Source organism: Brassica rapa, chromosome A01, assembly GCF_000309985.2.
Source record: "Brassica rapa cultivar Chiifu-401-42 chromosome A01, CAAS_Brap_v3.01, whole genome shotgun sequence".
Taxonomy (NCBI): domain Eukaryota; kingdom Viridiplantae; phylum Streptophyta; class Magnoliopsida; order Brassicales; family Brassicaceae; genus Brassica; species Brassica rapa.
The window spans coordinates 2715916-2742521 of NC_024795.2; the positions used below are offsets into that span (position 1 = coordinate 2715916).

General features: G+C 38.8%; 6 protein-coding genes across 18 annotated transcripts; 3 read left to right on the top strand and 3 right to left on the bottom strand.

Moving 5' to 3' along the window:
• The first annotated feature begins 1936 nt into the window (after nucleotides 1–1936).
• Nucleotides 1937–4643, top strand: LOC103850912. The gene is made up of 3 exons (XM_009127715.3): nucleotides 1937–2199; nucleotides 3148–3645; nucleotides 3889–4643. Exons 1-3 carry the CDS (start codon nucleotides 2127–2129, stop codon nucleotides 4413–4415), a joined length of 1098 nt encoding a protein of 365 aa, XP_009125963.1. The 5' UTR covers nucleotides 1937–2126; the 3' UTR covers nucleotides 4416–4643.
• A 167-nt stretch (nucleotides 4644–4810) lies between these two features.
• Nucleotides 4811–6597, bottom strand: LOC103850933 (pentatricopeptide repeat-containing protein At4g32450, mitochondrial). Its single transcript, XM_033279529.1, has one exon. It carries the CDS (start codon nucleotides 6540–6542, stop codon nucleotides 4959–4961), a length of 1584 nt encoding a protein of 527 aa, XP_033135420.1. The 5' UTR covers nucleotides 6543–6597; the 3' UTR covers nucleotides 4811–4958.
• Nucleotides 6598–6821: 224 nt separating this feature from the next.
• Nucleotides 6822–10180, bottom strand: LOC103850924. Of its 8 annotated transcripts, XR_004451267.1 has the most exons (7): nucleotides 9914–10179; nucleotides 9256–9652; nucleotides 8198–8836; nucleotides 7595–7694; nucleotides 7449–7505; nucleotides 7211–7284; nucleotides 6822–7099 (listed from the first exon to the last, which is right to left on the bottom strand). XR_004451267.1 is itself a non-coding variant. In XM_018653702.2 (5 exons), the coding sequence occupies exons 2-4, from the start codon at nucleotides 9643–9645 to the stop codon at nucleotides 8049–8051; spliced, it is 1038 nt and encodes a 345-aa protein (XP_018509218.1). In that variant the 5' UTR covers nucleotides 9646–9652; nucleotides 9914–10180; the 3' UTR covers nucleotides 6822–7694; nucleotides 8019–8048. The 8 variants fall into 8 exon arrangements, 3 of the variants coding, with proteins under 3 accessions (XP_018509218.1, XP_018509216.1, XP_018509214.1); XR_004451258.1 differs by having other exon boundaries at nucleotides 6822–7284; XR_004451257.1 differs by having other exon boundaries at nucleotides 6822–7284; nucleotides 7390–7505.
• Nucleotides 10181–11715: 1535 nt separating this feature from the next.
• On the bottom strand, nucleotides 11716–15802 carry LOC103850943 (pentatricopeptide repeat-containing protein At4g32430, mitochondrial). Of its 2 annotated transcripts, XM_018653465.2 has the most exons (2): nucleotides 15375–15711; nucleotides 11716–15247 (listed from the first exon to the last, which is right to left on the bottom strand). In XM_018653465.2, exons 1-2 carry the CDS (start codon nucleotides 15476–15478, stop codon nucleotides 13423–13425), a joined length of 1929 nt encoding a protein of 642 aa, XP_018508981.2. In that variant the 5' UTR covers nucleotides 15479–15711; the 3' UTR covers nucleotides 11716–13422. The 2 variants fall into 2 exon arrangements, with proteins under 2 accessions (XP_018508981.2, XP_009125997.2); XM_009127749.3 differs by having other exon boundaries at nucleotides 11730–15802.
• A 102-nt stretch (nucleotides 15803–15904) lies between these two features.
• LOC103850950 (peptidyl-prolyl cis-trans isomerase CYP95) lies at nucleotides 15905–20860 on the top strand. Of its 5 annotated transcripts, XM_009127770.2 has the most exons (15): nucleotides 15908–15990; nucleotides 16305–16420; nucleotides 16503–16557; nucleotides 16647–16735; nucleotides 17033–17057; nucleotides 17372–17410; nucleotides 17629–17746; nucleotides 17835–17962; nucleotides 18053–18368; nucleotides 18631–18731; nucleotides 18930–19068; nucleotides 19161–19616; nucleotides 19653–19991; nucleotides 20077–20145; nucleotides 20267–20852. In XM_009127770.2, the coding sequence occupies exons 2-15, from the start codon at nucleotides 16343–16345 to the stop codon at nucleotides 20595–20597; spliced, it is 2283 nt and encodes a 760-aa protein (XP_009126018.1). In that variant the 5' UTR covers nucleotides 15908–15990; nucleotides 16305–16342; the 3' UTR covers nucleotides 20598–20852. The 5 variants fall into 5 exon arrangements, with proteins under 5 accessions (XP_033135307.1, XP_009126018.1, XP_033135310.1 ...); XM_033279416.1 differs by having other exon boundaries at nucleotides 15905–15990; nucleotides 19161–19991; XM_033279419.1 differs by lacking the exons at nucleotides 15908–15990; nucleotides 16305–16420 and adding an exon at nucleotides 16861–16909 and having other exon boundaries at nucleotides 19161–19991; nucleotides 20267–20860.
• Nucleotides 20861–21228: 368 nt separating this feature from the next.
• LOC103850985 (cellulose synthase A catalytic subunit 1 [UDP-forming]) lies at nucleotides 21229–26513 on the top strand. Its single transcript, XM_009127805.3, has 14 exons — nucleotides 21229–21491; nucleotides 21942–22137; nucleotides 22218–22384; nucleotides 22541–22655; nucleotides 22742–22931; nucleotides 23021–23287; nucleotides 23402–23747; nucleotides 23840–23977; nucleotides 24071–24196; nucleotides 24319–24531; nucleotides 24647–24914; nucleotides 24985–25181; nucleotides 25260–25610; nucleotides 25702–26513. The coding sequence occupies exons 1-14, from the start codon at nucleotides 21411–21413 to the stop codon at nucleotides 26287–26289; spliced, it is 3243 nt and encodes a 1080-aa protein (XP_009126053.1). The 5' UTR covers nucleotides 21229–21410; the 3' UTR covers nucleotides 26290–26513.
• The last annotated feature ends 93 nt before the right edge of the window (nucleotides 26514–26606 follow it).

The window sequence follows — 26606 nt, forward strand, 5'->3', positions numbered from 1 at the left end:
CACAACGCATGTGTATGTATTTATAAACATGCACGCACTATGTTGGTCAGGACAATAATTTGTGCAATAAAAGCACCGCTAAGAGAGTCGGTGGCCTTTCTTGCAGTGTTCCATTCGTTCTGACGATGCAGAGACAAAATTCGATTATTCTTAATATATTTTAATATCATATCGCTCATTCATATGTTCGCGGATCAGATTTGCTATATTGACTACTCAAGAGCTAAGGATAAACCATTTTACAAAGAATGATTGCGGATCATATTCATTTTATAAGTTAAGGTAATAGTTTTTCTCATATTCCTTGTTCAGTAAAACTAGCATTCAAAATTTTCCGTAAGTAGTATAAGCATGTCTTCCACGTTATCCAACCGGTCGGACCACGCTTATATCTAAACTTTATATTACACTATTATTTAAAGCCGATTTTAGTTTATCTTTTAATTAATCTATCTATTTATTAATGCTGCTTGCTTGATTATTTTATATTAATATTTTTCAGACAACCAACATGTTTAGTATTCGAGGTTGCTTTGATCATGTTCACCATGAACGGATTATGACATAATTTAGTTTTTGTTTGGTAAGCAAAGATTTTAAATATATATAGTTTATAGTTCGGCTTAAGAAATATCGATGATTATTGATCCGACAGAGGTGCAGGCTAAATCTAAGAAAGCACATGGAAAGAAAGTTGAAATACTAACACTACTAACTAGTATCTTAAGTTACATATCGGCTCGGACAGTTTAGAAAGAAAAAAATATTTTAAGCAAAAAGAGCCACCGTGGTATAGACTTTTTTTTTTCTGTGGTATAGACTTTATATATACTCGATATTTCTTTCGATCATGTGCTGCTTTAACGGTAGAAGCATTTCGTTGAATGTTGCACTAACAAAGATTAGTCGATATATGAAACAATAATAACAATGTGAGCGGCCTGGTGCAAGTGTTCTGAGGAAAACCTCTATTTGGTAATTTCTTATAATGTATGAGCTGCTATCTATCTTTCTTTTTTGACATGAGCTGCTATCTATCTTCTTAGTCGTTATGACATAAGTTATATTATCTGATATATTCGAAGGATTCAAAGAAAACGAAAACGAACTGGCTTATAATATTTATACTTTCCAAACATTTTAACCCCAAAAGAACATTACTAAGTGGTATATACGACAAATGACCAACGCCATGTGCTTGCACTTTCTTACGTCTCAAGTCCATTAGTCTTTTGTGTAATCTCCTTTCTTTTATTTACCCTATCTGAACAATGTTTACAAACCGTAATAGTAACAAAAAAATGTATATATACATATGTATCTATATATTTTTTTACTATTAGAACCGCACTACAGTTATTTCGCGGATTCAGATCCTAAGTCGTGTAGACCAACCCGCATGAGCAGGATTGGTCAGGTTTCGACCTACACACCTCTCATGTTTAATGAAAAAAACAATGGTTTTATTTCATATATATCAGATTTAACCGATGCAAGCAATAACTTTCTATACCTGGTTACACAGAGAAAATAAATTGGAGATGTTAAGAAATAGGAAGAAGCTGAACCAAAAAGCCTTGCTTGATTTGGCACACAGATCAAGCATTTGATGCAGTTTATAATATTCGTTGTGTATATGTGATAGGATAATTCAGAACATACGTAACTTTAACTTGTCGAGATGGGAGAACCAATGTGAGTAAGGCATGTGAGAGATGGATCACATTGTCCCACAGCTTTTGTCCCCTTTACCTCTGCATTTATATTACCATCACATATTTATTGTTTTTCAAATCGCAAGTTAAATGTATATAGCTCATAGTTTCTTATTTACTCTTACATGTTTAAAGTGTTATTTAGTCAAACCTTCCAAGACAAAATGACCCGTTTCCAAGGAACGATGAATAAATAAAGAGACCAATGCTGTTCGGACACAAGTCTCTAGTGGTAAAGTCGTAGTTTAAGTCCAAGACAAGGGGCTTTTTCTTGTACAACTTTGCATATAAAGAGCTCTCTCGTCTTCGTTATCCTTCACTCCACTAAACATTCCTTCTCTCGCTCACTATTCTCCATTTTGTATAAGTATATAACATAACAATTGGAATAGAAAAAGAGAAAAAAAAAACATGAAAAAGATGGGAGTGATAGTGTTTCTTCTGCTTCATTCGATCTTCTACACAGCCTTTTGCTTCAAAGATGGTACGTCCCTACTCCCTCGAGTTTTTTTATTCTATGCTAATCTCGTATTTTCTTATTTAAAATTAACAAAACACAAAAACAGTCGTTAACTGCGAAAAATAATTTTAGAGTTTTGATTCACAGAATCTTCACAACTTGTATGTAAAAAAAATTCATTTGTATTGTATCACAAGTCATGAAACTACTTGAGAGTTGAGAACTAGTGTGATATCGTGACATAATTAGCTAGGGCTATCTATCGTTCAAGATGTTAATTTTCTTTCTTTGTATCATCATTATATGGTTAGCCAGTAAACAAAAACAGAATAGCTTTGTGAATTTGAATACCAAAAAGAATCACTTAAAGAGAATAATGGATAGAAGTATATACATGTTACAAACGAATCAGATCTGTATATGCACATGGCATTTGTCAATGAATCACAATAAATGCATCACTAAATATTCATACCTTCTCATCTGCAACATTTTATTATTAGTTTAGTACTTTAAATATCTCACGCTTTAACTTTTTCTTCAATTATTATAATATATATCATAGATCTAAAATAGCAAACCATTATTCATTAAACATTCCCATGTTAAATAAAAGTGAAAATGTACCTTACTAGAATCATTGTCACCAACTATAAACGTACACTAGTTCCATGTTTGTAGCTATAGAAAATTTGATATTCATTACTTGTTACATTCATAATTATACTACCATTGTAACAAATCGCATCAAACCTTTATGTTATAAACTATAATCCAAGTTGGTGTATTGATCTATCTATATATAGAACTCCAAAATACCTAGATGGAGAAACATAGAATATATATTAATCATATAAATAAATCTTCATCATGTCATTAAAATATAAATGTTACTTGTTACATTCATAATTATAGACGTCGACATCTTTGTTTTTGTTCATGGTCTCTTACTAAAAAATAAAATTAAAACAGGGCTACTACCAAACGGTGACTTCGAACTAGGTCCACACCACACGGACATGAAAGGGACACAAGTGATGAACAAAACAGCAATCCCAAGCTGGGAACTCTCAGGCTTCGTCGAGTACATTCCCTCAGGACACAAACAAGGCGACATGATCCTTGTCGTGCCTAAAGGCGCTTTCGCAGTGCGTCTAGGCAACGAAGCTTCCATCAAACAAAAGATCAACGTTAAGAAAGGGTCTTACTATTCCATCACGTTCAGTGCAGCTCGAACTTGCGCACAAGACGAGCGGTTAAACGTTTCCGTGGCTCCTCACCACGGAGTAATGCCGATTCAAACGGTTTACAGTAGCTCAGGTTGGGATTTGTATTCGTGGGCGTTTAAGGCGCAGAGTGATTATGCAGAGGTTGTGATACATAATCCAGGCGTTGAGGAAGATCCTGCATGTGGACCTCTCATTGATGGTGTAGCTATGAGAGCTCTTTATCCTCCTCGTCCCACCAATAGTGAGTGTTATTTACTTTTAACTATTTTCATTAATACTCAATAAATAATTAAATGGTAATCAAACGTTTTATTTATGAATGATTATTAAGCAGATGTTTAGTGCTAGTCGCCAATATTTAGAAAAATCATTTTGTTATAACCGATTTTTAGAATATTGATTTTTTACGTATGTTTCATTTGTTAAAATAAATTCTTATAGGTCAAATTCGAAAATATCTAAAACTTGTGGGGTTTAATTGCAGAGAACATTCTAAAGAACGGAGGATTCGAAGAAGGCCCATGGGTTTTACCCAACACGTCATCAGGCGTTCTGATCCCACCTAACGCCGTCGACGACCACTCTCCGTTACCGGGATGGATGGTAGAATCTCTCAAAGCCGTTAAATACATCGACTCCGACCACTTCTCCGTCCCTCAAGGCCGCCGCGCCGTCGAACTCGTCGCCGGGAAAGAGAGCGCCGTCGCACAGGTCGTCCGCACGACCCCCGGGAAAATTTACGTTCTCTCCTTCGCCGTCGGAGACGCGAGCAACGCCTGCGCGGGGTCTATGATCGTCGAGGCCTTCGCCGGGAAAGACACGCTCAAGGTGCCGCACGAGTCGAAAGGGAAAGGTGGATTCAAGCGAGCGTCGCTGAAGTTCGTCGCCGTCTCGGACAGGACTAGGATCATGTTCTACAGCACGTTCTACGCGATGAGGAACGACGATTTCTCGAGCCTGTGTGGGCCGGTGATCGACGACGTTAAACTCCTCAGTGCTCGGAGGATGTGAGCTGGCCACGGCGAGCTATTCACGTGAAAAATGACGTTACAATGGGCTTTCTTGCGGATCGTGAGAAATTGGGCTTTTCCGGCCTTTTACTGTTCTTATTTATTTTAATGTTAAAACAGAATATGTCGGAACCCTCTAGTTGAGAGGAGGTTCGGCGGAGCAGTGGCTTTCGTATGTTGTTGTTTGGTCGGAATATATAATATTTACAAACTGGTTATTTTCTATTTATTAAAATATAAACGCTATAAAAAAATTAATTTCTGATTTGCCAATGAAATTAAATTTTATTAAATATAATAACATCATATTTATATCTAACAAATTAAATCATACTATTTTTAATATCTTTTTATTTTAAAAATATTTTTATTATAATAAAATCATGTTCCAATGCATAATGGTAAATCTATTATTTTAAATTGGGATATTTAAAAATAAAATTTGAAATGATTAAAGAGACCAAAAAAAACTTAATAATACATAAACAAATGTCTAATGTTTTGCCACTCTCTAAACCAAGTCAAAGCAAAACACTAATTTTGATCACCAATAGTCTCTGCAAGAGCAAACACCATCTTCCATATGGTGATACCTCTTGACATCTCGCGAGATCATCCGTCTCCCAACTATCTTCGACATCAGTTTCAACGCGTTGTGGCAATCAATACAAACTCGTAGATTCTTCCTCACTAGTACTTCAGAACGCGCAGGAGTGTTGAGAAACGACGAGACGAAGGCGAATCTCTCGTTGTGGTTAAAAAGGTTCTCGTCTCTGCTCTCCTGCTCCACGTCGTGCAACGCAAGCCTAGACTCGGGCACGTAACCAAGCTCCACCATATGCTCCTTTAAACTCTTCAGCGCCATGTAGTATTCTCTGTTTTCCGGAAGAGATATATCTCCAGCCCTGAAGTTATTATCCCTTGTCGTCATCCTCTGTAGCTTCTCTTTTGCTGAGTCTGATGATTTCACAGGGACAAGACCCGCCTTTGATTCTTTGCTCAGTCTACACGCATCAAGCTGCTCAACCACGTCTTGACACCGGTCGCCGAGCTCTAAATCCCCGTGAACACGTGCAAGATTCATCAATGTCTCCCACAAATCAACAGCGTTTGGTTCCACCAACTCAACAAATCTCAACGCTTCATCTAAGTAACCAGGCTCAGCCAACATTTTAACGATGCTCACGTAATGTTCCATATCAGGAACGATCCCGTAGTCTCTCCTCATCGACTCAAAGTGAAGCAGCCCTTCGTTAACGTCACCAAGCACACCGCACGCAACGAAGACCTCTTTGAAAACCTCCCCATCGGGTCTGTTCCCTTCAACTTTAAAACGAGAGAACATATCAACGGCGTCCTCTTCATGTCCATTCTTTGCCAAACACCTTATGATACCGCACCAAGTCTGCGAGTTCTTCTCAGGGATACTCTCGAAAACGGCTATCGCATCTTCCACGGACTCACAAGCAGAGTACATTTCTATCACCGAGTTGTAAGCGCTGATGTCCGAACGAGAAACCGAAGAAGTAATAAACTCATGAACAACTTTGGCTTCTTGTAAAGCCTGTGCATCTCCACATAGCTTAGCTATCCACAAAAGCCTGGGTAAATCCACAATATAACCCTGATTTCTCCATGATTTGATGATATCAACTGCTTCTTTCACATTACCTTCTCTGCAAAGCGCATCCAATGAGTCATAACCACTATTATCTTGATGAGACTGGACTTGCGGATCACTCTGGTTAGGTGAGTGAACAAAACCTGCATTCTCCTGATTGTGATTACCATATGACGAAAAACCATCACTACTACTTCGCCAATTTCGTTGTCTCTGGTTATAAAGTTCACTGCTTTGATAAAACCCATCTGGGTTTAAGCTCTGCCCATATGAATTCTGCTGAAACCCACCTAGGAACTGATCTCTATTCACGAAGTCAACTTGATTTGAAGAAGTACCAGTTGGATTCGGGTTTAGGAAACCTAATCTCTCAGCAGCTGTGCTCAGGTTTCTCAACAGAGGACCGAGAGGTTTCAGTGAATCACAAGAAAAGGGATGGCGTAGCTTACAGGTGGAGCTGAGAAGCGAACCTCTAGCGGTGTATATCATTGTCGGGACAAAACCCATTTACCGGAAATGGAATCCGACAAGGGTTGAGCAGACAAAAAGACCGCCTTTCGTTTAATCTGTGAAAAGAAACGGAAAAAGGTGAAACTCGGGAACGACTTGATGAAATGGAAATTACAGTGAAGGAAAAAGTAAATTACGACGTAAAAGATGATGATTTATAGTTACCAATCATTCCGCATACCATATTGTGGTCGGAAGAGAGAGTTAGGAGTTCGGTTAAGTTAAAGGTTTGTAGGGTTTACAATTAAGTAAATATTGAATCTTAGCATGTACATCTCAAGATAATAAAATAGTATTAATCAACTTCATTACAAACATAACACAAATCTATCATCCAGTGAGGGAGGGCATTGTGTTTAATATAAAAAAATGAACTTGCAAGTACATGACTTGATTGCTTTTACTTTCTCATGTTGTTGATGCTAACATGTCCTCTTGGGAGTTAAGACAACATTGTAAACAACTAGCTTTGCTAGAGAGATCTGAAGAGTGAGTTTGGAGAATTTTCACAGCGCATAGGCGACTAACTAAGCAAAAATGTGAGGACATCTTCCCTTCCAGAGTCCAAAGATATATGGAAGCAAGACATGAGAACAAATCAGAATAAGGAATCAACACGTTGTCTAGATGAGCATTAACCCTATTCAAAGCCATTTCACTCTTACCTCTCACCAAGCCACAAAGCTTATTTCCAAAAAGAATGGACTATGCGCCTAATAATAGTTAGGCATGGTAGCATCTACATCATGCAGTTCAAATAAGCAATCAGAAGAGAAACAATACCCAAAACAGAAGGCAGCGCAAGATATAACTAGTGAACTAGAAAGGGCTAAGGAGAAATTACTCGATCTTGCATGTTATCAGTAAATTTAATCCAACCAGACTGTAAATATATAAGGAAACCTGCTCAAAAGCACCACAGCTTTCTATCCCTGTGGACAAAGCCAAACTCCAGGACACCTGCAATAAGTCGCCATATCAAGATAGCGACAAAATGAAAATAGCATAAAAGCCAGTTACGTTTTTGAAGAACGGGAATGGTATTGCACCATTCATATGGCCAAAAGGTAGAAGTCGTAAACCCCAGCATCAGAGTTAAACCTCTAAAAGCAAAAGGTCTTGCATGCCTCGGACAAGGCGACAATGTTCCTGAAAAAGGCAGGGGAAAATCAATAATGTCCAGAGGATGACTAGGAAAAATACGACTGGCCCATCTTGCCACAAGTAACAGGGATAGAGTCAAGTATATCAAACACACAAGTGTGCCACAGAACATAAAACCATACTGTACAAAATTGAAAGAAAGCACCATATTAACAGCCCTTCAAAATATGAGATCTCAGAGTATTGTATACATTGAATTTTGCTTTAACTTCCTTCAGGAATTACAATAAACGAACTAACAAAATAGTAGAAAAGAACACCATAATGAACCTCGGAAATTTTCATTCTAATCAGAGTTTCAGTACATACTTATATTCTGCTGTGACTATACACTCAATATCAAATCCACTGGGAAAGAAACGATATATGACAGTTGAATGATTCCACGTTGCAGGCAAATATGGCCAGGACAAAAAGAAAAAAGAATTAATTTCTGATTGATACTAGCAAAATTGACTGCGGGTACCAGCAGATATCAAATTTTTTACCTCCATCAAATGTTCATCATCTGATATATTTAGAGAAAGACGGAGATCAGTTAATGATGTTTCTTGTTCCCAACTCAAGGGACCAGAAGCGAATAAGTCCCCCAATGTACTGCGGTAAGTATATAGTTCTGACCTACACGACCTTCTTACTCCATCACCACCTGCTACTGAATGCTTCCGCCTTGCTTCTTCCCTAAGTCCACAAAAAGATTCAGCCTCGCTGCTACATGAGTCTGCCTGTGGTCCAGAGCCATCTAGCATACAAGGTGGCATGTTACTCTGATCATCATCACTAGCAGCGCTACAACTACCAACTGAAGATGAATCGTTATCATAACAATCATCAGCGACTAAGCTTCCTGCACGAACACTCTCGCTAGAACCTTTTGATCTTACCCTCACCAATTGACAGCAGCCAGTTTCGCGATTCTTAGAGGACGCCTCCAGTGATCGTATCTTCTTAGTGTTTCCAGTGCATGATTCAGCACACTCAGGCCAGTTGTTAGGTGACGGCCTCTTCAACATTCTAGCAGAGACGACAACACTAGGCTCCTGTAGACGTTTGCTGTTCACTTGGGGCTTCAGCTTCCGTTGTACGTCTGATCCAGTCAGTAAGGATGACTTCACAGAACCTGATATCTGAAAACAATAAAAGTTTACAACACAGTTAGTTAACATTTAATGCTCATTACCAAAGTAGTGAAAGATTATTTCAAAACGATCAATATAATTCAGAGACTATGCAAATTCGCCACTAATGCAAATCGGCACCTGCCCTGAAACATTCGCCTTAGGCCCACAAAAATTCTAGAAAAAAATATATAGACAAAAAAATATATTTTCAGGCCCCTAAATTAGTAAAAAAAAATTTAGTTGAAATTTTAAAAAATCAACTATGGCCCCCTTAAGTCTCAGGGCAGGCCCTGCCTCCAACCACCTATGCTTAGAGTCAGAGGATCAAGCAGGAGATCTTAAATGAGGACAAGACAAAAAAAGAAGACATTGACAAGTGTTAGTTTTGAAAAGTGAGAACAGGGCATAAGATTAAAAGCAATTACCTTTCCAATAGCAACCCATCTCTCATCTTGCCAAGACTGTCTGACCCTGACGTTAGCCTTGTGAAACGTAAACTCAGCTGGAGTCCCAAGCAACCGAACCACATAGTAGTTCCCACACAGCTCCTGTCGAACGGTAGCAGCTTTCCATGAGAAGCTATCAAGAACCTCCACCAACTCACCAGCCTCCCATCGCTCAACATCAACTTGCGGAGGACAGGGCCTGATCACCTTCCTTGGAACTCTCTCCATGACAGCCTCCTCGTGGAAAGAGAAGTACCTAACGTTGTAGGTGTGTCCGTTCCCCGAGATGATCTCAGCGCATCGCCACGCACCGTAAGGTGCCTCTTTGTTGCTAAACACCTCAACTCTACTTCCTTTTTTGAATCTCATTATAAAACTGCAAAAGAAAAAAAAAACAATCTCAACAGTTATGAATCGAAGCTCAGTAACATAGATTTCAATCAAAAGATTCTAAATTAAAATCAAATTGATTGATGTAATTATCCAAAATCAAATTAAATCGAAATAACAAAATCAAAGCAACGAGATCAATCCAAAACAGATGAAATCAATTAAACTAAGCAAGGAATCTCGATCCAATTTTGGAGATCAAACACTAGGAATGAAACAAAATCGAAGAAGAGATCATCATCATCACCTTGTGGAATGTCTGGAGGAGAGACTTGATCGCCGGAAATTTTCGAATTTTTTCTCAGATTATTGTGATTGGAAGAGAAATTTGGGGATTAGGGTTTCGGGTAATGGAGAATATGGAAAGAGCTAATTGGGCGTTACGTAATTTATATTTTTATTTTTAATTTCGTGACGTGGGATTTAAGTTAAAAATCTTTTAACTAGAAATAGGAGAAACAACCCATATACAATTTAACATTAATGACGGTTTTGATTAGTGAAAATTAAATATGTTTTTCACTCGCCGTGCACACGCACGCGCGTTTAATTGACAGATCATGAAGTTATTTTCATACGTCCATGCTTTTTAACAGGGTCTACAATATTTGATTTACTAAAATTAACTATACAGCTTGTAAATTGATATGTATCGTGCACTCAAGACTTATCTCGTTTTGCTTACGCAATATATATTCGTTTCACCTTTTAATTATACTTGAACAAGTAACCACTATCATAAAAACTATTTTTCTCGTGAACAAATTTCTTGATCATATATATAGAGAAATAACAAATCATCACATGAAATACACAGTTGGGCAATGCAAAATTACTTGCATAAAAATTCTGTGATTACACACACACAAAAAATTTATGTGATTACTTTCATATGATTTAGATTTACATTATAAAGATTATGACCAAATCCTAAATTGTTACAACGATTTATTCGCGAGAAGTCAGAGGGCAGATCTTTCCACACAAAAAAAAAAAGAAGATTACAATAATCCCTGATATGTGTTACACATTTGACTATTGACTATGTTACAGGGGGCATGCATTCACAGGCCGTCGAACTTGCCTAGGAGAGTCTGTTACAATCACTAACGTCCGCAAATCTACCTGCTACATGTCTACTTTATAAGAAGTCACCAACTATGTGCTGCACAGTTATAGATCCAATCCACAACGGCTTTCTATATATACAAAACTCGATTATGTGATCATTAATTATGTACAGCAAATGAATGTGATACACTTGAACCTTCACTTCAAAGTCCAAAGGATTATCGTATCTTTCGTTTTCTCACTTTTTCTCAGCATTGAATCACCAGAAAGATCACACAGCTAATACTCTGACATAAACATGCCAACAACTTCTTTTCCTGGATAGTAACTTAGAGATGAGTTTTGGAGTTAATAATAGTACTATAATTGAACGTTAAGTTGAATGTGGTTTTGTTTGAAGTGTCAACCACCATCCGAGTCCTGCTACAGAAAATATGATTTAGTATTAAACACTGGTAGAAAGTTATTTTGGCATATAGCAAATAAATAATAAAACAAGAGTCTTATATTATGACTGACCACAAAAGCATAATGTAATGATTAATGAATAATATTTTTATACATTTTAAATTCCTTGATAGGTGATCATAAATATCAAGTAATAAGTCATATTTGAGTTATGAATTTAAAAAACATCCATGAGAAAAAGCTTTGATAGAGTCAAAGTCGTTAACTCGTTAAAATAGTAGAAGTATTATTAAAATGGAAAGTGTAAAGAGGGTTCTCAAGTGGGGGTAAGATTAACGTGTTTAGGAATATCCGAAGTATGAGGTTATCGACGACGTAAACATTCTCCCCTTCCACCCCTCTTTTTAAGTTGCTTAAGAATAATTTCAAAGCTACTTAAGAAAAATATTATTTTATTCACATATGAACTAAACAATGATAAATGTAAATGAGACGTGAATAAGAGTCCAAACACACACCAAACTCATACCTTAAAGCCATCACTAGATTCTAACCCGCCCTCGGGTATATTTTTTGTTTACGTTTTTTTTGTAAAATTTGATATTTATATTTATGTTATTTTTTGTAATCATATTTGTGTTTAATATTAATTTAATATCATTTTGGTAATTATATTAAATATGTCAAGTTGCATAACTATACACTTGTGTCATATGCATATCATAAATTATTTTCACTTTATTCCTAAAGTTTGTGATATATTATATTTTCTTATTAGTTACCAAACATAACTAATCAAGAATATTTCGTATCCAAAAAACCCAACTCGGAATCGACTCGGAAATAAAAGTCTCATACTCTATTAGACCTGGCGTATATATTCGGACGGTTCTCAAAGTTTATATCCCATAACCAATATCAAATCCAACCAGTACCGTAAACCGAAGAAATTTTTTGAAAAATATTTGAAAAAATATATTTTTAAAATATTCTGTTATATATATAAATATATATATATATATATGTGTGTGTGGGTTAATATGTACTTCACTAATTGTAAGTAAAATCACATCTACTAAATATTTTTAATCGAATAACCTGTTTAAAACTCGTTAAACTAAAACTGTCACCCTCACCGTCTAGAGTAACAATTAAGCGAAGAACACCATCCATGGATGGATGGCGAGGTTCAATATTGACTATCATAAAATCTTTTCCTATAACTGGTCTTTTCATAAGTATATATTTTTGTAAATAATACTTACATAATAATATCAACTTAAATAGTAATCTTAAATTTACTTCCAAAAATATACTTTGTTGTTTGTTATAGTTTTTATAGATTGTGCTTGCTTTTCAAATTTCTCATTTTAACATATATATTTTTTGCATGCATATATACGAACTATATAGTATAGCCTTTCAAAGATAATCATAATGTGTCGCTCGTTAAATAAATTATAGTATTCGGTTTGTATATTGGCCATATAATTAGATACCAGAGTTCGATATTTATTGTTTGTTGCCATATACCTAGCCTATAAAATAGGAGCTTAAGTGGTTATGGAAGGTGGTTATGTTTTTTTTAACAGGAAGGTGGTTACGTTTTTTTAGATATAGTTATATTTTATGTTATACATTTATATTTTAGATGCACTTATATTTTTCAATTGGACATAACATTTTATCAATTGGTCACACTGTTCTTTTAATAGAATAGATATTCTGTTATGGCTTCGTTAGCTTAACAAACAATCGTACCGGTAAATGACTTCAAACTCTGAAGACCATGTTAAACCGTTTATGGAATTGAAAAATACAAACCGGAACAGAACCAAAACCAGACCTAAACTTTCAAATTCTGAACAGTTTTTATATTATTTTCGAAACAACCGAAGCGAACTACGAACCAAAAACCGAGTAGGTACTGGATTATATAAAACATTACTGACATATAACATAACCAGAAATATATATTTATAATTTAAAATCTTTAAGATATCCAAAAGTATTTGAATCGTCCAAATTATCAAAAACCGACCGAAACCAACCCAAACCGAAAATTTGCATGTTCATACAAATCCTCTAAAGCTTTAAACCCCACCCGAACTACCATACATGAACTGGTATCCAAAATGCTCAGGCCTAGTTCTTACAAAACAGATGCAGGTACAGTAGATGAAAGAAAAAAAACAAATATAATCAATCATGTATACTCACACTCAGTGTGTTCCTACAACTAACGTTTCTAGATTTTGATTTCAACTTCAACCTTCTTTAAACAACTCTGAATAAAAGCCCTGAACGTGCAACCTCCTCCTCCAAATCCATCTCCAAACCAAGAGTTTCCACCATTCCATAAATCTCATCAGACTTCGGGTGAGACTTATCACCTGAAGAGAAACCTATCGTCGTCAAAGAACCTTCACTATCAATAAAATCAACCCAACTGGTTCCTATTTCTTTCTTCACATCTTTCTTCCTCATCCTCCTCCTAATCTCCGCAGCTTTTTCCCACTGTCCCATCTCTGCATGGATGTTATACATCTGAACATAAGAACCTGACAACTTCGGTTCCATCTCCATAACAAGCTCAGCCACTTTCTCTCCAATTTTAGAGTTCCCGTGCAGCCTACAAGACCCCAGCATGCTCTGCAGCATCGACACCCCTGGTCCTCCAGGAACCTCAATCATAAGCTCCTCTGCCTCTTTCAACCTCCCGGCTCGGCCAAGCATGTCGACCATACACGAGTAGTGCTCATGAGACGGCTCGAGGCAGTAGTCTTTGGTCATCGAGCTGAAAATCTCATACCCTTTGTCCACCATACCTTTTCTATTACAAGCTGTCAACACAGACAGAAACGTGATCAGATCCGGTGCTATGTTCTGGTTAACCATCTCCTGAAACGAGCTCATCACCGATTCAAAATCCCCGTGGCTTGAGTAGGCCGAGATTATCGATGTCCAAACAAACTGGTTCTTTTCAGACATCTCGTCAAAGACTTTCTCTGACTCATCGATGCTCCCACGCTTGGCGTACATATCGAGAAGCGCGCTCGAAACAACGGGACAGCTGTTTAAACCCAACTTCAGTATATGAGCATGGCAACGCTGACCATGCCTCAGAGAAATATTCTCCGCAGAGGCTATTGCGTTTAGCACACTTCCGAAAGTGTACTCATTCGGCGTTGCTTCCGCCGCTGCTGATAAGTACATCTTGAGAGCTTCGAGCGAGAATCCGTTTTGAGCAAATCCAGAGATCATAGCGTTCCAGGAGATAATCTCCTTGACATTTATCTCATCGAACGCCTTCTTGGCGTCCTCCAGAGCCTCAAACTTGGCGTACATTGTGATGAAACTGTTGCCAATAGATGGTTTCGAAGCAAAACCAGTCTTGATGCATATCCCGTGCATCTTGACCCCTTCTTTGATTTGCTCATTGCACTTAACAGCGTTGATTAAACCAATAAACGTGACCTCGTTAGGGAACACTCCATCTAACCTCATCTTATGAAAGATAGACACAGCATCGTCTTTATTCGCGGAGATCATCGTTGTCCAAGAGATAACATTCCTCTCGCTCATCTCGTAAAACACTGATCTCGCAGCTTCTACAACCCCACACTTCCAGTAACTCGTCATCAACATATTACCAACGGAAACAAGTGTCGCATAACCTCTTTTTAAGCACAGACCATGGATCTGCCTAGCTATCTTCAGATCATTTTCGTGACAACAAGTAGTGATCACGCTAGTAAAAGACACGTGGTCAAGCTCCACACCTTGTCTCATCATCTCCCTAAACACAAGCACCGCCTCAAACCCGAGATTACCTCCTTGAGAAAGTCCTGACAACAAAGAGTTCCACGTAATCATATCCTTAACCACCTTCTCATCAAAGACTCTCCTAGCATCTCTGAAACTTCCACCACGCGAGTACATTGTTATAAACGAGTTCCCAACCACAACATCACTCTCCAGACCAGTCTTCACAACAATAGAATGCAACTGTAATCCTAAACTAAACCCTTCAAACCCCACACAGAAGGAAAGAGCCGTTGAATAAGTAAACGCGTCGAAAACCACTCCTGCAGATCTCATCCTAACAACGAAACTCATAGCAACTTGATCTTCATCGAACCCAGAGAGTATAGTGTTCCAAGAAACAACATCAGGATCAACCAGACTCTCAAATATGCACAAAGCATTGTCAAACCGACCGGCTTTACGGTACATTCCCATTACAGCGTTCGAAACACAGACGAAGGAAGTGAAACCAGAGGTTATCGAGAACCCGTGGACTTGGCAACCAAGCTTCGTGTCTCCACGACATGCTTTAAGAGCTAAGCAAAGAGTGACCTCGTTTACAATATTACGACCAGATAACCCCAGCTGGAGATTCTTAGTGAAGATCGCAAGTGCTTGCGAAGGAGAGTTTTTACGTAAGGATTCGCTGATTGAATGGTTAATGTACGTTGTTGCGTTTCTTTGAGAACTTCCATCGAACAGCTTGTGCGCACTAATCAAATGATAGCGAAAAACTCGAAAAGGAAAAGACTTTGAGGGAGTACAGTGTAAATAACTCAAAAGGGTCATGAGAAGAAGGAAGCTTGCCGGATTCTAACTAGTGAACTACCGGAAGAAGAAGCTAGGTGTTAGCTGCTGTTGGGAACGGTCTGAGTGACGGAGCAAAAAATAGAGTTTTGAGGGTAAAGTTGTAAATTACGAGCGAGATTGAGGGCAATTCGGACAAGCTGGTGTTTGTTCTTTTTAAAGTGTCCGCTAGGTTTTTTTTCCTCCAGCTCTCTCAGTCATTCTATTACTGGTGGCTCGGCGTGTTCTCAGGTAAAACCCTAGCGATTCTTTTGCCCTCTGCTCGCCGATTTGCAGTGGAATTTTGATGTTTGAAGAACTTGATTCTCTGATAATTTTTTTTTTCATGATTTGCACAATTCTCCACTGATACGATTGTATTTGTTGGCATAAACTCTTGTGGGAATCTTTTTGTCCGTGTTAGTTTTGAGTAGTTGTGAGCATGATTTTGTTGTAGAAATGACATTGTTAATTGAGGTGTCTAGAAGTTTTCTAATTTTGTAGTGGGTTTATTTCAGGACTATTTGATAATCAAGTCTCTTTTGTGTTCCATGTGTGTTTTACAGGTCTGAACTTTGGATTGCTAGATATATATTAAAAGGGCATGGCGAAAAAGAAGAATCCGCAGGTTTATATGGATGTATGCATTGATGGAGATCCAGCTGAGACTATGGTTTTTGAGGTACCATGCTGTTTTGGTTCTCTTGCTTGTATTTTTCTTGACAAAGCTAAAAGTGTTGAACATTTGAACTTTGTTTCTTTAGCTTTTCCCTGATGTAGCTCCCAAGACATCAGAGAATTTCCGTGCACTATGTACAGGTTTGTTACTTCGTTGCTGTATACAAAATTAATTTTTGACTTTCCTTCTCCTCTAACATTTATTTTTCCTTATAAAATCTATTATATAGGGGAGAAAGGAATCGGACCCAGAAGTGGAAAACCTTTACATTACAAAGGATCCTTTTTCCACAGGATTCTGAAAGGTTCCTCAGCACAGGTTTCTTTCTGCATCTTTCATCTATAAATTTATCGATATGATGTTGCAGTCTTGTACTCTGGTTTCTTTTTGAACATTGTTTGGATATTTGCTTTTTTAGTTCGTTCTTGTTCTTTATGTTGTAGGACTACAGGTCTGATAGCCACACCTGCTTTCGTGTCGTATAGTTTTAAGGTTGCACTACTAGTTGTTCATGCTCAAACTTAGGTCTTCTCATGCAAAGAATACACTTTATGTACGAACAAATTCATTGTTGCTGCTGGTTGACTAACAACCTCTATTGACTATTTTTTTCAGGCTGGCGACTTTGTGAGTCGAGATGGTATGTGGCTTCTGACCTACAGTTTACAAGTAGAGCTATTAGATACATCTACTAATACCTGTCGTTTCTGATCTTATATCAATGGTACACAGTTTTTTGGGATTATATATTGTGATTAAGAAATTAATTCTCATTTGCGTAATCAACATTTAACTGATAGTAACTTTGAAAGTGTGATAGCCTACTGGGTGGAACTGAATTCATTAGATTCCTGTGGAAGTGCTTGGATTCATTAGATAACATACAATAGGTTATGGAGTCAACATTAAAAATTCTTATCCTCTGAACAAATTTGTATATTATCCACTTTCCAGGTACTGCTGGGGAAAGCATATATGCTGGAAAATTTCCAGGTTTGTTTACCATTCCGTTTTTTTTTAATCAGCTATCTCTTTTCGTTTATTGTGTGTGTGTGACACTGATATCTCTTATCTTTGCCGTTCATTACTTAAACTTGTATCAACAAGTAGAAGTTCATTTTGAAGCATTGCTTTACTGAATGTTTGGTGCTTGTCATATTTATAAGATATATATGTTACTGAGTTGCAAACGCAATTTCTAATGTTACCAGATGAGTCACCAAAACTAAGGCATGACGAGCGTGGTCTTTTATCCATGGATGTTGCTGAACGTGACAAGTTTGGATCACACTTTCATATTACCTTCAGGCCAAATCACCAACTTGATAGGTCTCCTTAACGTCACCTTCCTTCATTTCAGTAATTGTGGATTTTCCTTTGGCATTGCGTCATTTCTCACTGTTATATATCTCATCAGGAAGAATGTTGTTTTTGGAAAGCTTATTCAAGGGAAAGAGGTACTAAAGAAAATTGAACATGTGGGAGACGAGGAAGGCAAACCTACCGTCACGGTGAAAATAATCCGTTGTGGAGAATATTCTGGAGGTACAAATATTTTACTGTTGGTCACTTCTACATATGTCGTGAGTTTGCAGTCATAACCAATCCTCATCATCGCATGATTTGTCAATGCAGACAAGAAGAAGAATGTTATTGATGATCGAAAAAGGAGCAAGCACAAGAAATCTTCAAGTGAGAGAAGAAAGAAGAGGCGGAGACACTCATCATCTGAGTCTGAAAGCTCTTCAGATTCTGAGACGGATTCCTCAGAATCTGACAGTGAGTCAGATTCAGATTTGTCTTCTGACCTTAGTTCCTCGAGCCATGAAAGGGGGAAGAAGAGAAAAAGAAGTTCAAGGAAAGATAAGCACAGACGGTCTAAGAGAAGAGATAAGCGCCATGAGAAGAAGCGGAGGATACGTGATAAGAGATCAAAACGCAAATCAAGAAGGTTTGCACGTCTTGTACACTTCACTTGTTTAGAGCCATATTTGCCGTGTGAATGCTGTTTAGTGTTTAGGAGAATTTTAGTTATTTAATTGGTGTGGGTATAGTGTATAGTGAGAGTTATGTTAGCTTATGTTTCGTACGTAATAATGTTCATTTGCTTGAGTAAGTCTTTTCTGTTTTGAGGAGCATGTACCGGAGCAACTAGTTCTAAGTATTAACTGGTTGAGTATCATAGTTATTCACTTTGTTCTGCAACCTTTCAGGTCCCCAGACAATCTTATAGGGGAAGAAGGCAACAGCGAAAGTGATGCTAATGTTGATATAGGGGGAAAAACGAGGAAACCCAGAGTCTCGAATAGAACAGGTTATCTCTAAAACTCAGTTGAGTTTTAGCTTCTATTCCCAGCTTCCTGCAAACCTCAGTTTTTTTTCTGATTTGTTTTTGTAATGGCATGTCCAATGAATGAAGATAATGCTTCGTGTGCAATTTATTTTCCTAACTTATATAGTCAGTTTAATATTTTTCCTTTATACACTGTTGTTGACTGCAATATTCAAACAGGTAACTCTCCACTAGAGTTTCAAAAAGAAGCTGAATCACTTCACCAGGACAAAAAGGAAGGGCCGGATTTGCTTGACAAGGATGATGATGCATCTGATAGGCAACATGATATTGTTGATGATCATTCTGGCAAATCTAGGTGGAGTTTCCAATCTCTTATAACACCTCAGCTAAAGAGTTATCTTTATTCTTCTCCCATATGGAATCTTATAAAAAAAAGTTGATGTGCAGGAGCTGGAGCTTGAGTCCTAAGAGGAAAACAAGCTTAAGTCCTAGGAGGAGTCCGAGTAAGAGTCCGAGCTTAAGTCCTAGACGCAAAGTGAAGAACTTGAGAGGCAAAAGCACAGAGAGTGAGAAGTTAGGCAGGCTTATGAGGAGAAGCATTAGCAAAAGTGTTAGTAGAAGTCCAGTGAGGATGAAAGGGGGAAAAGATATTAGTAGAAGTCCTTCCAGGAGTATAAGCAGAAGTCCATTGAGAAGCCCTGTAAGGGATATTAGCAGAAGTCCAGTGAGAAGTAGGAATGCCAGAAGTTCTAGCAGGAGCCCTGTAAGATCAGCATCTCGAGGAAGCCTTGGGAGGGGCCCACTTAGAAGAGCAAGAAGATCACCTAGCAGAAGTCCAGTTCGGTCTTCTAGAAGAAGCCTGAGCAGGAGTCCCTCTATATCACCTAGGAGATCAGTAAGCAGGAGTCCAGTCCGATCATATATGAAGAGTGTGAGCAGGAGTCCTATAAGATCACCTAGGAGATCAGTGAGCAGGAGTCCAGTCCGATCATCTAGGAAGAGTGTGAGCAGAAGTCCGATTCGATCATCCAGGAGAAGTATCAGCAGGAGTCCTGTTGGAGGAGAAAGAAGAAGAAGAATCAGTAGAAGTCCAATTCAGGCGAGGAGAAGAAGTCCTTTTGGCCGTAGAAGAAGTTTGTCAAGAAGCGCTTCTCCTGATGGACGCATCAGGAGAGGAAGAGGATTTAGCCAGAGATACTCTTACGCTCGTAGATTCAGAGCCTCTCCAACTCCTGATCGTTCTCCTTATCGCTTAAGTGATAGGAGTGACCGTGACAGGTGAATAGCTCACTCACCCACTCTCGTTTCTATTACATTCTCTCATTGCTGCTGACCATTTTCTTGATAATGTATTCATCTGTAGATTTCGAAGTCACAGAAGGTACTCTCCAAGACGGTTCAGAAGTCCATTAAGAGCAAGAACACCTCCAAGGTATTTACATTTATTCTCTTTAGTCCATTTCACATCTAAAAGCCTCTTTTAGTAGATAAGCGAGTTTGGTTTTCCAAATAAAATTGGCTGTTGTGATTTAACAACTTGAAACTAATCTCAGGTTAAGAAGAAGAAGAAGCCGCTCTGTATCTTCTGGTCCACGTCATCGCCGGCGTTACAGCCGCAGCCCTATTCGTAGCCGTTCACCGTATAGGAAGAAGAGAAGGTCACCATCTCCTGCAAGCCGCAGCCCTATCCGTAGCCGTTCACCGTATAGGAAGAGAAGGTCACCATCTCCTGCTAGCCGCAGCCCAAGTCCATCAGGATCAAGATCAAGATCATATTCAAAATCTCCCATTGGGACAGGGAAAGCAAGATCACCATCTAAATCGAGTTCGTCATCCTCCGGTAATAGCTCAGGCGGGAAAAAGAGATTAGTTGCCTATGATTAAACAAAACCCACATATCCTTTTGTTCTATTACTCAGAAGAGGAAGGTGAAGAAGAGTAAGAAGCAGTTACTTTTGTAAAACATATGCATTGTCTTGTTGGCGTGTCTGCTACGTCTTTTGGATGTGTTTTACCCTCCAGCCGACAATTTTATTTATTTTGGGTCAACCGACAATTTTATTTTTTATTTGGTTTTTCGACCGTAACTTTTAAATTTAACAATTTGAACCTTAATTAATCACAATATAATTTTTTGTCCACCGACAGATGATGGCGAATAAGAGAAAACAGGCTGTTACCAGTGAACAAACGTGGCTTCTATTTTTCTAATAAAATCAATTATGATAATTTGTTTTGTCCTGTCTCTTTCTTACAATTTCGGCCACGTCACTGACTAGCAGCTGGCGCGTCTAGTGAAGAAGCCAACGGCTCAGCTTATAGAAAAACACCAAGATGCATAAGCCAAGCCGATATATGAGCCGAGCCAAAGAATAGGAGATGAAGAGGCTGCCGTCACCACTTCCGGTGAAATAATATCCACTCCACTTGTCATTATTATTAAAATAAGAAAAAAATTAAAAAGGAACGGAACACACAGACACAGCGATTAAATAGGCAAAAGCAGATTTGTTAAAACTCAAATCAGACAAAGAGATACAGAGAGAGAGAGAGAGTGTGTTAGTGTGAACATCTTCTTTTGAGTTCGAGAGAGAGGTTCTCGAGATGCCGTATTGAATCGGCCAAAGAATTGAAATTACAAATCTCTCTGTCTCTGTGTGTTTGTCGGTGGCTCGTTGACTTCTTCACTCATCAGCGATGGAGGCCAGTTCCGGCTTGGTTGCTGGATCTTACCGGAGAAACGAGCTCGTTCGTATCCGTCACGAATCTGACGGCGGGGTTCGTCATTTTAGATCTCATCTAGATTTTTCTTTTTCTTTTTCTGTTCTAAAGCTCATTCAATGTTGGATTATGGAAACTCATATTCAGATCTTTCACTTCTGTTAGTGTGTAGTTGGTTAGTCTATATCTCAAGTTTCTAAAAATAGTAACTTTTCTGCTTCAAGACTTCAGTTGCTGTCATTAGTGATCATTTACCAGATCTATCAATTTAAAAAAAAACTCATTTTTTTTCTTATTACGGAAGCTGTCGGTGGAGTTTGATTATTGATCTAAGGATCTAACTGTTCAGCTTCTTTTATCAGTTAGATCTCGTTAGATCCCTGCATGGGACACATCTTCATTGTTTTTGTAGATGGTTCTTGTTAATTATTTGTGTATTTATATGCATTACATTTAGTTTCTTTTAATTAATATACTAACAATGGTGCAACGTTGATGAAACTGCAGTCCAAACCTTTGAAGAATATGGACCGTGAGATATGTCAGATCTGTGGTGACCACGCTGGTCTCACCGAAACTGGAGATCTCTTTGTGGCTTGCAATGAATGTGCCTTCCCTGTGTGTCGTCCTTGCTATGAGTACGAGAGGAAAGATGGAACTCAGTGTTGCCCTCACTGCAAGACTAGATACAGACGGCTCAGGGGTCAGTTATCTCTTTCTTTCTGTATTTAGTCTTTGCTGCTGTATGTGCTTAACAACTTTTTTTGTTTTGGAATGTTGCAGGGAGTCCTCGTGTTGAAGGAGATGAGGATGAGGATGATGTTGATGATATCGAGAATGAGTTCAGCTACGCCCAGGGAGGAGCTAACAAGCCGAGACGCCGTGAAGAGTTTTCCTCTTCCTCTAGACATGATTCTCAGCCAATTCCTCTTCTCACCCATGGACATGGGGTAACGACCTACATTTTCGCTTTAGACTATTTGCACTGCTCAAGAATTTCACATCAATGCTACATTGTGAATAACCTTAACATCAATAAATAGTTTATGTTGTTAGTTGTGTCTGTTTTCAATAGATCCTTGACCTTTTTTTTCTTATACAAACAGGTTTCTGGAGAGATTCGGACGCCTGATACACAATCTGTGCGAACTACATCAGGACCTTTGGGGCCTGGTGACAGGAATGCCATTTCATCTCCATATATTGACCCACGCCAACCTGGTATTCACATTATTAGATGTGATTCATATTCATTTTTGTAGTTTTTTTCTTCTTCTATAACTGATAGCTCTTGCTAAAAATTGCAGTCCCTGTAAGGATCGTGGACCCGTCAAAAGACTTGAACTCTTACGGGCTTGGAAACGTTGACTGGAAAGAAAGGGTTGAAGGCTGGAAGCTGAAACAGGAGAAGAACATGTTACAGATGACTGGCAAATATCATGAAGGGAAAGGAGGAGAGATTGAAGGGACTGGCTCCAATGGCGAAGAACTCCAAATGTAAGTTACAACTTTCCAACTCATATTCAAATTTGAGTGTGCTTTTTTTTTTGTTTCCTTCCATTCAATTATGGATCTTGTGCTTACAGGGCTGATGACTCGCGACTTCCTATGAGCCGTATTGTGCCTATCCCGCCTTCTCATCTCACACCTTATCGGGTTGTGATTATTCTCCGGCTTATCATCTTGGGATTCTTCTTGCAATACCGTACGACTCACCCTGTGAAAGATGCATATCCACTGTGGTTGACTTCAGTTATTTGTGAGATCTGGTTTGCATTCTCTTGGCTTCTTGATCAGTTTCCCAAATGGTACCCCATCAACAGAGAGACTTATCTTGACCGTCTCGCTATAAGGTTGGTCTCTAGTCTATGCATCCCACTCGTATCTAATGTCTTAGTGTGCTAATTTGATACCATCTTACACAGTTTTAATTATTTAATGGTTTGATTATGGTTTTCCTATTGTAGATATGATCGAGAGGGTGAACCATCTCAGCTTACTCCTGTTGATGTGTTTGTTAGTACGGTGGACCCACTGAAAGAGCCACCTCTTGTAACGGCAAACACAGTTCTCTCGATTCTTGCCGTGGACTACCCGGTAGATAAAGTAGCCTGTTATGTTTCAGATGATGGTGCAGCGATGCTTACCTTCGAATCTCTTTCTGAAACTGCCGAGTTCGCAAAGAAATGGGTGCCTTTTTGCAAGAAATTCAGCATTGAACCCAGGGCTCCTGAATTCTATTTTCAGCAGAAGATAGATTACCTGAAGGACAAGATCCAGCCTTCTTTTGTTAAAGAGCGACGAGCTATGAAGGTCCACTTGATAATCCATCTGCTTCTCTCATCCATTATAGAGACTAGAGATTGATTGACTAAAAAATATTTTGTGTTGGTTTGTGATGACAGAGAGAGTATGAGGAGTTTAAGGTGAGGATCAATGCACTTGTTGCTAAAGCACAGAAAATCCCTGAAGAAGGCTGGACGATGCAGGATGGTACTCCCTGGCCTGGTAACAACACCAGAGATCATCCTGGAATGATACAGGTACAGTAAAACAATTCTTTACGGCGAGAGTAATGGAAGGCAACGATTTCAGGACATGTTTATTTATGCTGCATCTTTTTGTTTCAATTTCAGGTGTTCTTAGGCCACAGCGGAGGTCTAGATACCGATGGAAATGAGCTGCCTAGACTCATCTATGTTTCTCGTGAAAAGCGGCCTGGATTCCAGCATCACAAAAAGGCTGGAGCTATGAATGCCTTGGTTTGTCATCTTTCTAAATCCTACTGTGTCCTCTATTTTTCTCTCTTATTCAGTGCCTTGTACAGCCGTTGCTTCATATTCTTTTTGTTCTCTCCTGATTTAGCTTCTCTTTACTTTGACAGATCCGTGTTTCTGCTGTTCTTACCAATGGAGCATATCTTTTGAACGTGGACTGTGATCATTACTTCAACAACAGCAAGGCTATTAAAGAAGCCATGTGTTTCTTGATGGACCCTGCTTACGGAAAGAAGTGCTGCTATGTCCAGTTCCCACAGCGTTTCGATGGTATTGATTTGCACGATCGATATGCCAACAGGAATATTGTCTTCTTCGATGTAAGCTTCACTCCCCCATTCGCACACAGTCTTTTGTTTTCTGTTTGTTCATATATTTGTTGGATTTACTCGTTTCTGGTAGTTGCCTGACTTAGATGTTTGTTACTTTGGGCAGATTAACTTGAAGGGGTTAGATGGTATCCAAGGTCCAGTATATGTGGGTACTGGATGTTGTTTCAACAGGCAAGCTCTATATGGATATGATCCTGTCTTGACAGAGGAAGATTTACAACCAAACATCATTGTCAAGAGCTGCTGCGGCTCAAGGAAGAAAGGAAAGAACAGTAAGAAGTATAGCTATGATCAAAAAAGGAGAGGCATCAGCAGAAGTGATTCCAATGCTCCACTTTTCAACATGGATGACATCGATGAGGGTTTCGAAGGTTTGATTGAGCTTATAGTGAAACAAGTATTCATGTGATGATATAAACTTAACTAGTCTTGTTTATGCAGGATATGATGATGATAGATCTATTCTAATGTCCCAGAAGAGTGTGGAGAAGCGTTTTGGTCAGTCGCCAGTGTTTATTGCTGCCACGTTTATGGAACAAGGTGGCATTCCACCAACGACCAACCCAGCTACTCTTCTCAAGGAGGCTATTCATGTTATAAGCTGTGGTTACGAGGACAAGACTGAGTGGGGAAAAGAGGTAAGTATTCAAATGCAGCCACAGGCTCTTCTGTTGTCTTTGTCACCTCTCTGATGACATCTTTTTTTTTTTTGCTAGATTGGTTGGATCTATGGTTCTGTGACAGAAGATATTCTTACTGGGTTCAAGATGCATGCTCGTGGTTGGATGTCTATCTACTGCAATCCTCCACGACCTGCGTTCAAGGGATCTGCACCAATCAATCTTTCTGATCGTTTGAACCAAGTTCTTCGGTGGGCGTTGGGATCTATCGAGATTCTTCTGAGTAGACATTGCCCTATCTGGTATGGCTATACAGGAAGGTTGAGACTCTTGGAGAGGCTCGCTTACATCAACACCATTGTCTACCCTATTACAGCTCTCCCTCTCATCGCCTATTGTATTCTTCCAGCTTTTTGCCTCATCACTGACAAGTTCATCATACCTGAGGTTCGTAAAACAGAACCACACTCTTGTTTACCTTTTTCGAATTGTAATCTTCATCATCTGGTTTCTAAAAGCTATAACAACATTGTTGCAGATAAGCAACTACGCGAGTATTTGGTTCATTCTTCTCTTCATCTCCATTGCTGTGACTGGAATCCTGGAGCTGAGATGGAGCGGTGTGAGCATTGAGGACTGGTGGAGAAACGAGCAGTTCTGGGTCATTGGAGGCACATCTGCTCATCTTTTTGCAGTCTTCCAAGGTCTACTCAAGGTACTTGCGGGCATCGACACTAACTTCACCGTCACATCAAAAGCCTCAGACGAAGATGGGGACTTCGCAGAGCTTTACATCTTCAAATGGACAGCTCTTCTCATTCCACCAACCACGGTCCTAGTTGTGAACATGATAGGCATTGTGGCTGGTGTCTCTTACGCTATTAACAGCGGGTACCAGTCATGGGGTCCGCTCTTTGGGAAGCTTTTCTTCGCCTTGTGGGTCATTGCCCATCTCTACCCGTTCTTGAAAGGTCTGCTTGGAAGACAGAACAGAACACCAACCATCGTCATTGTTTGGTCTGTTCTTCTCGCCTCCATCTTTTCGTTGCTTTGGGTCAGGATCAATCCATTTGTCTCTGTCACTCCAGCTGCCAACCCCAATGCCGTCCCTGGTGGTGTCTTTTAGACCCTATTTTTATATACATTTTGTGTGCATATTATGGTGAAACCGAGCGGTTATGGTGATGCAGTGTTAGCTTTCTCTGTGTAGCAAGAGAGTTATGAAACTGTTGGTGGCTGTCATTGTTGTGATGATCTTAATTATTTTGGTATGTTATAGTTTTTCCAGTGGAGAAGATGTGTAAACCAAATGATACATAAGTCTACAAAAGATAATCTTTAATTCTTTTTTTTTCTTATATATTTACTTTGCTTCACCTTTTTAAGACTTAAGAGTTACACTTCTGTAATATTAAAGCTTAGTTGTTGTATACAACAAAAAAA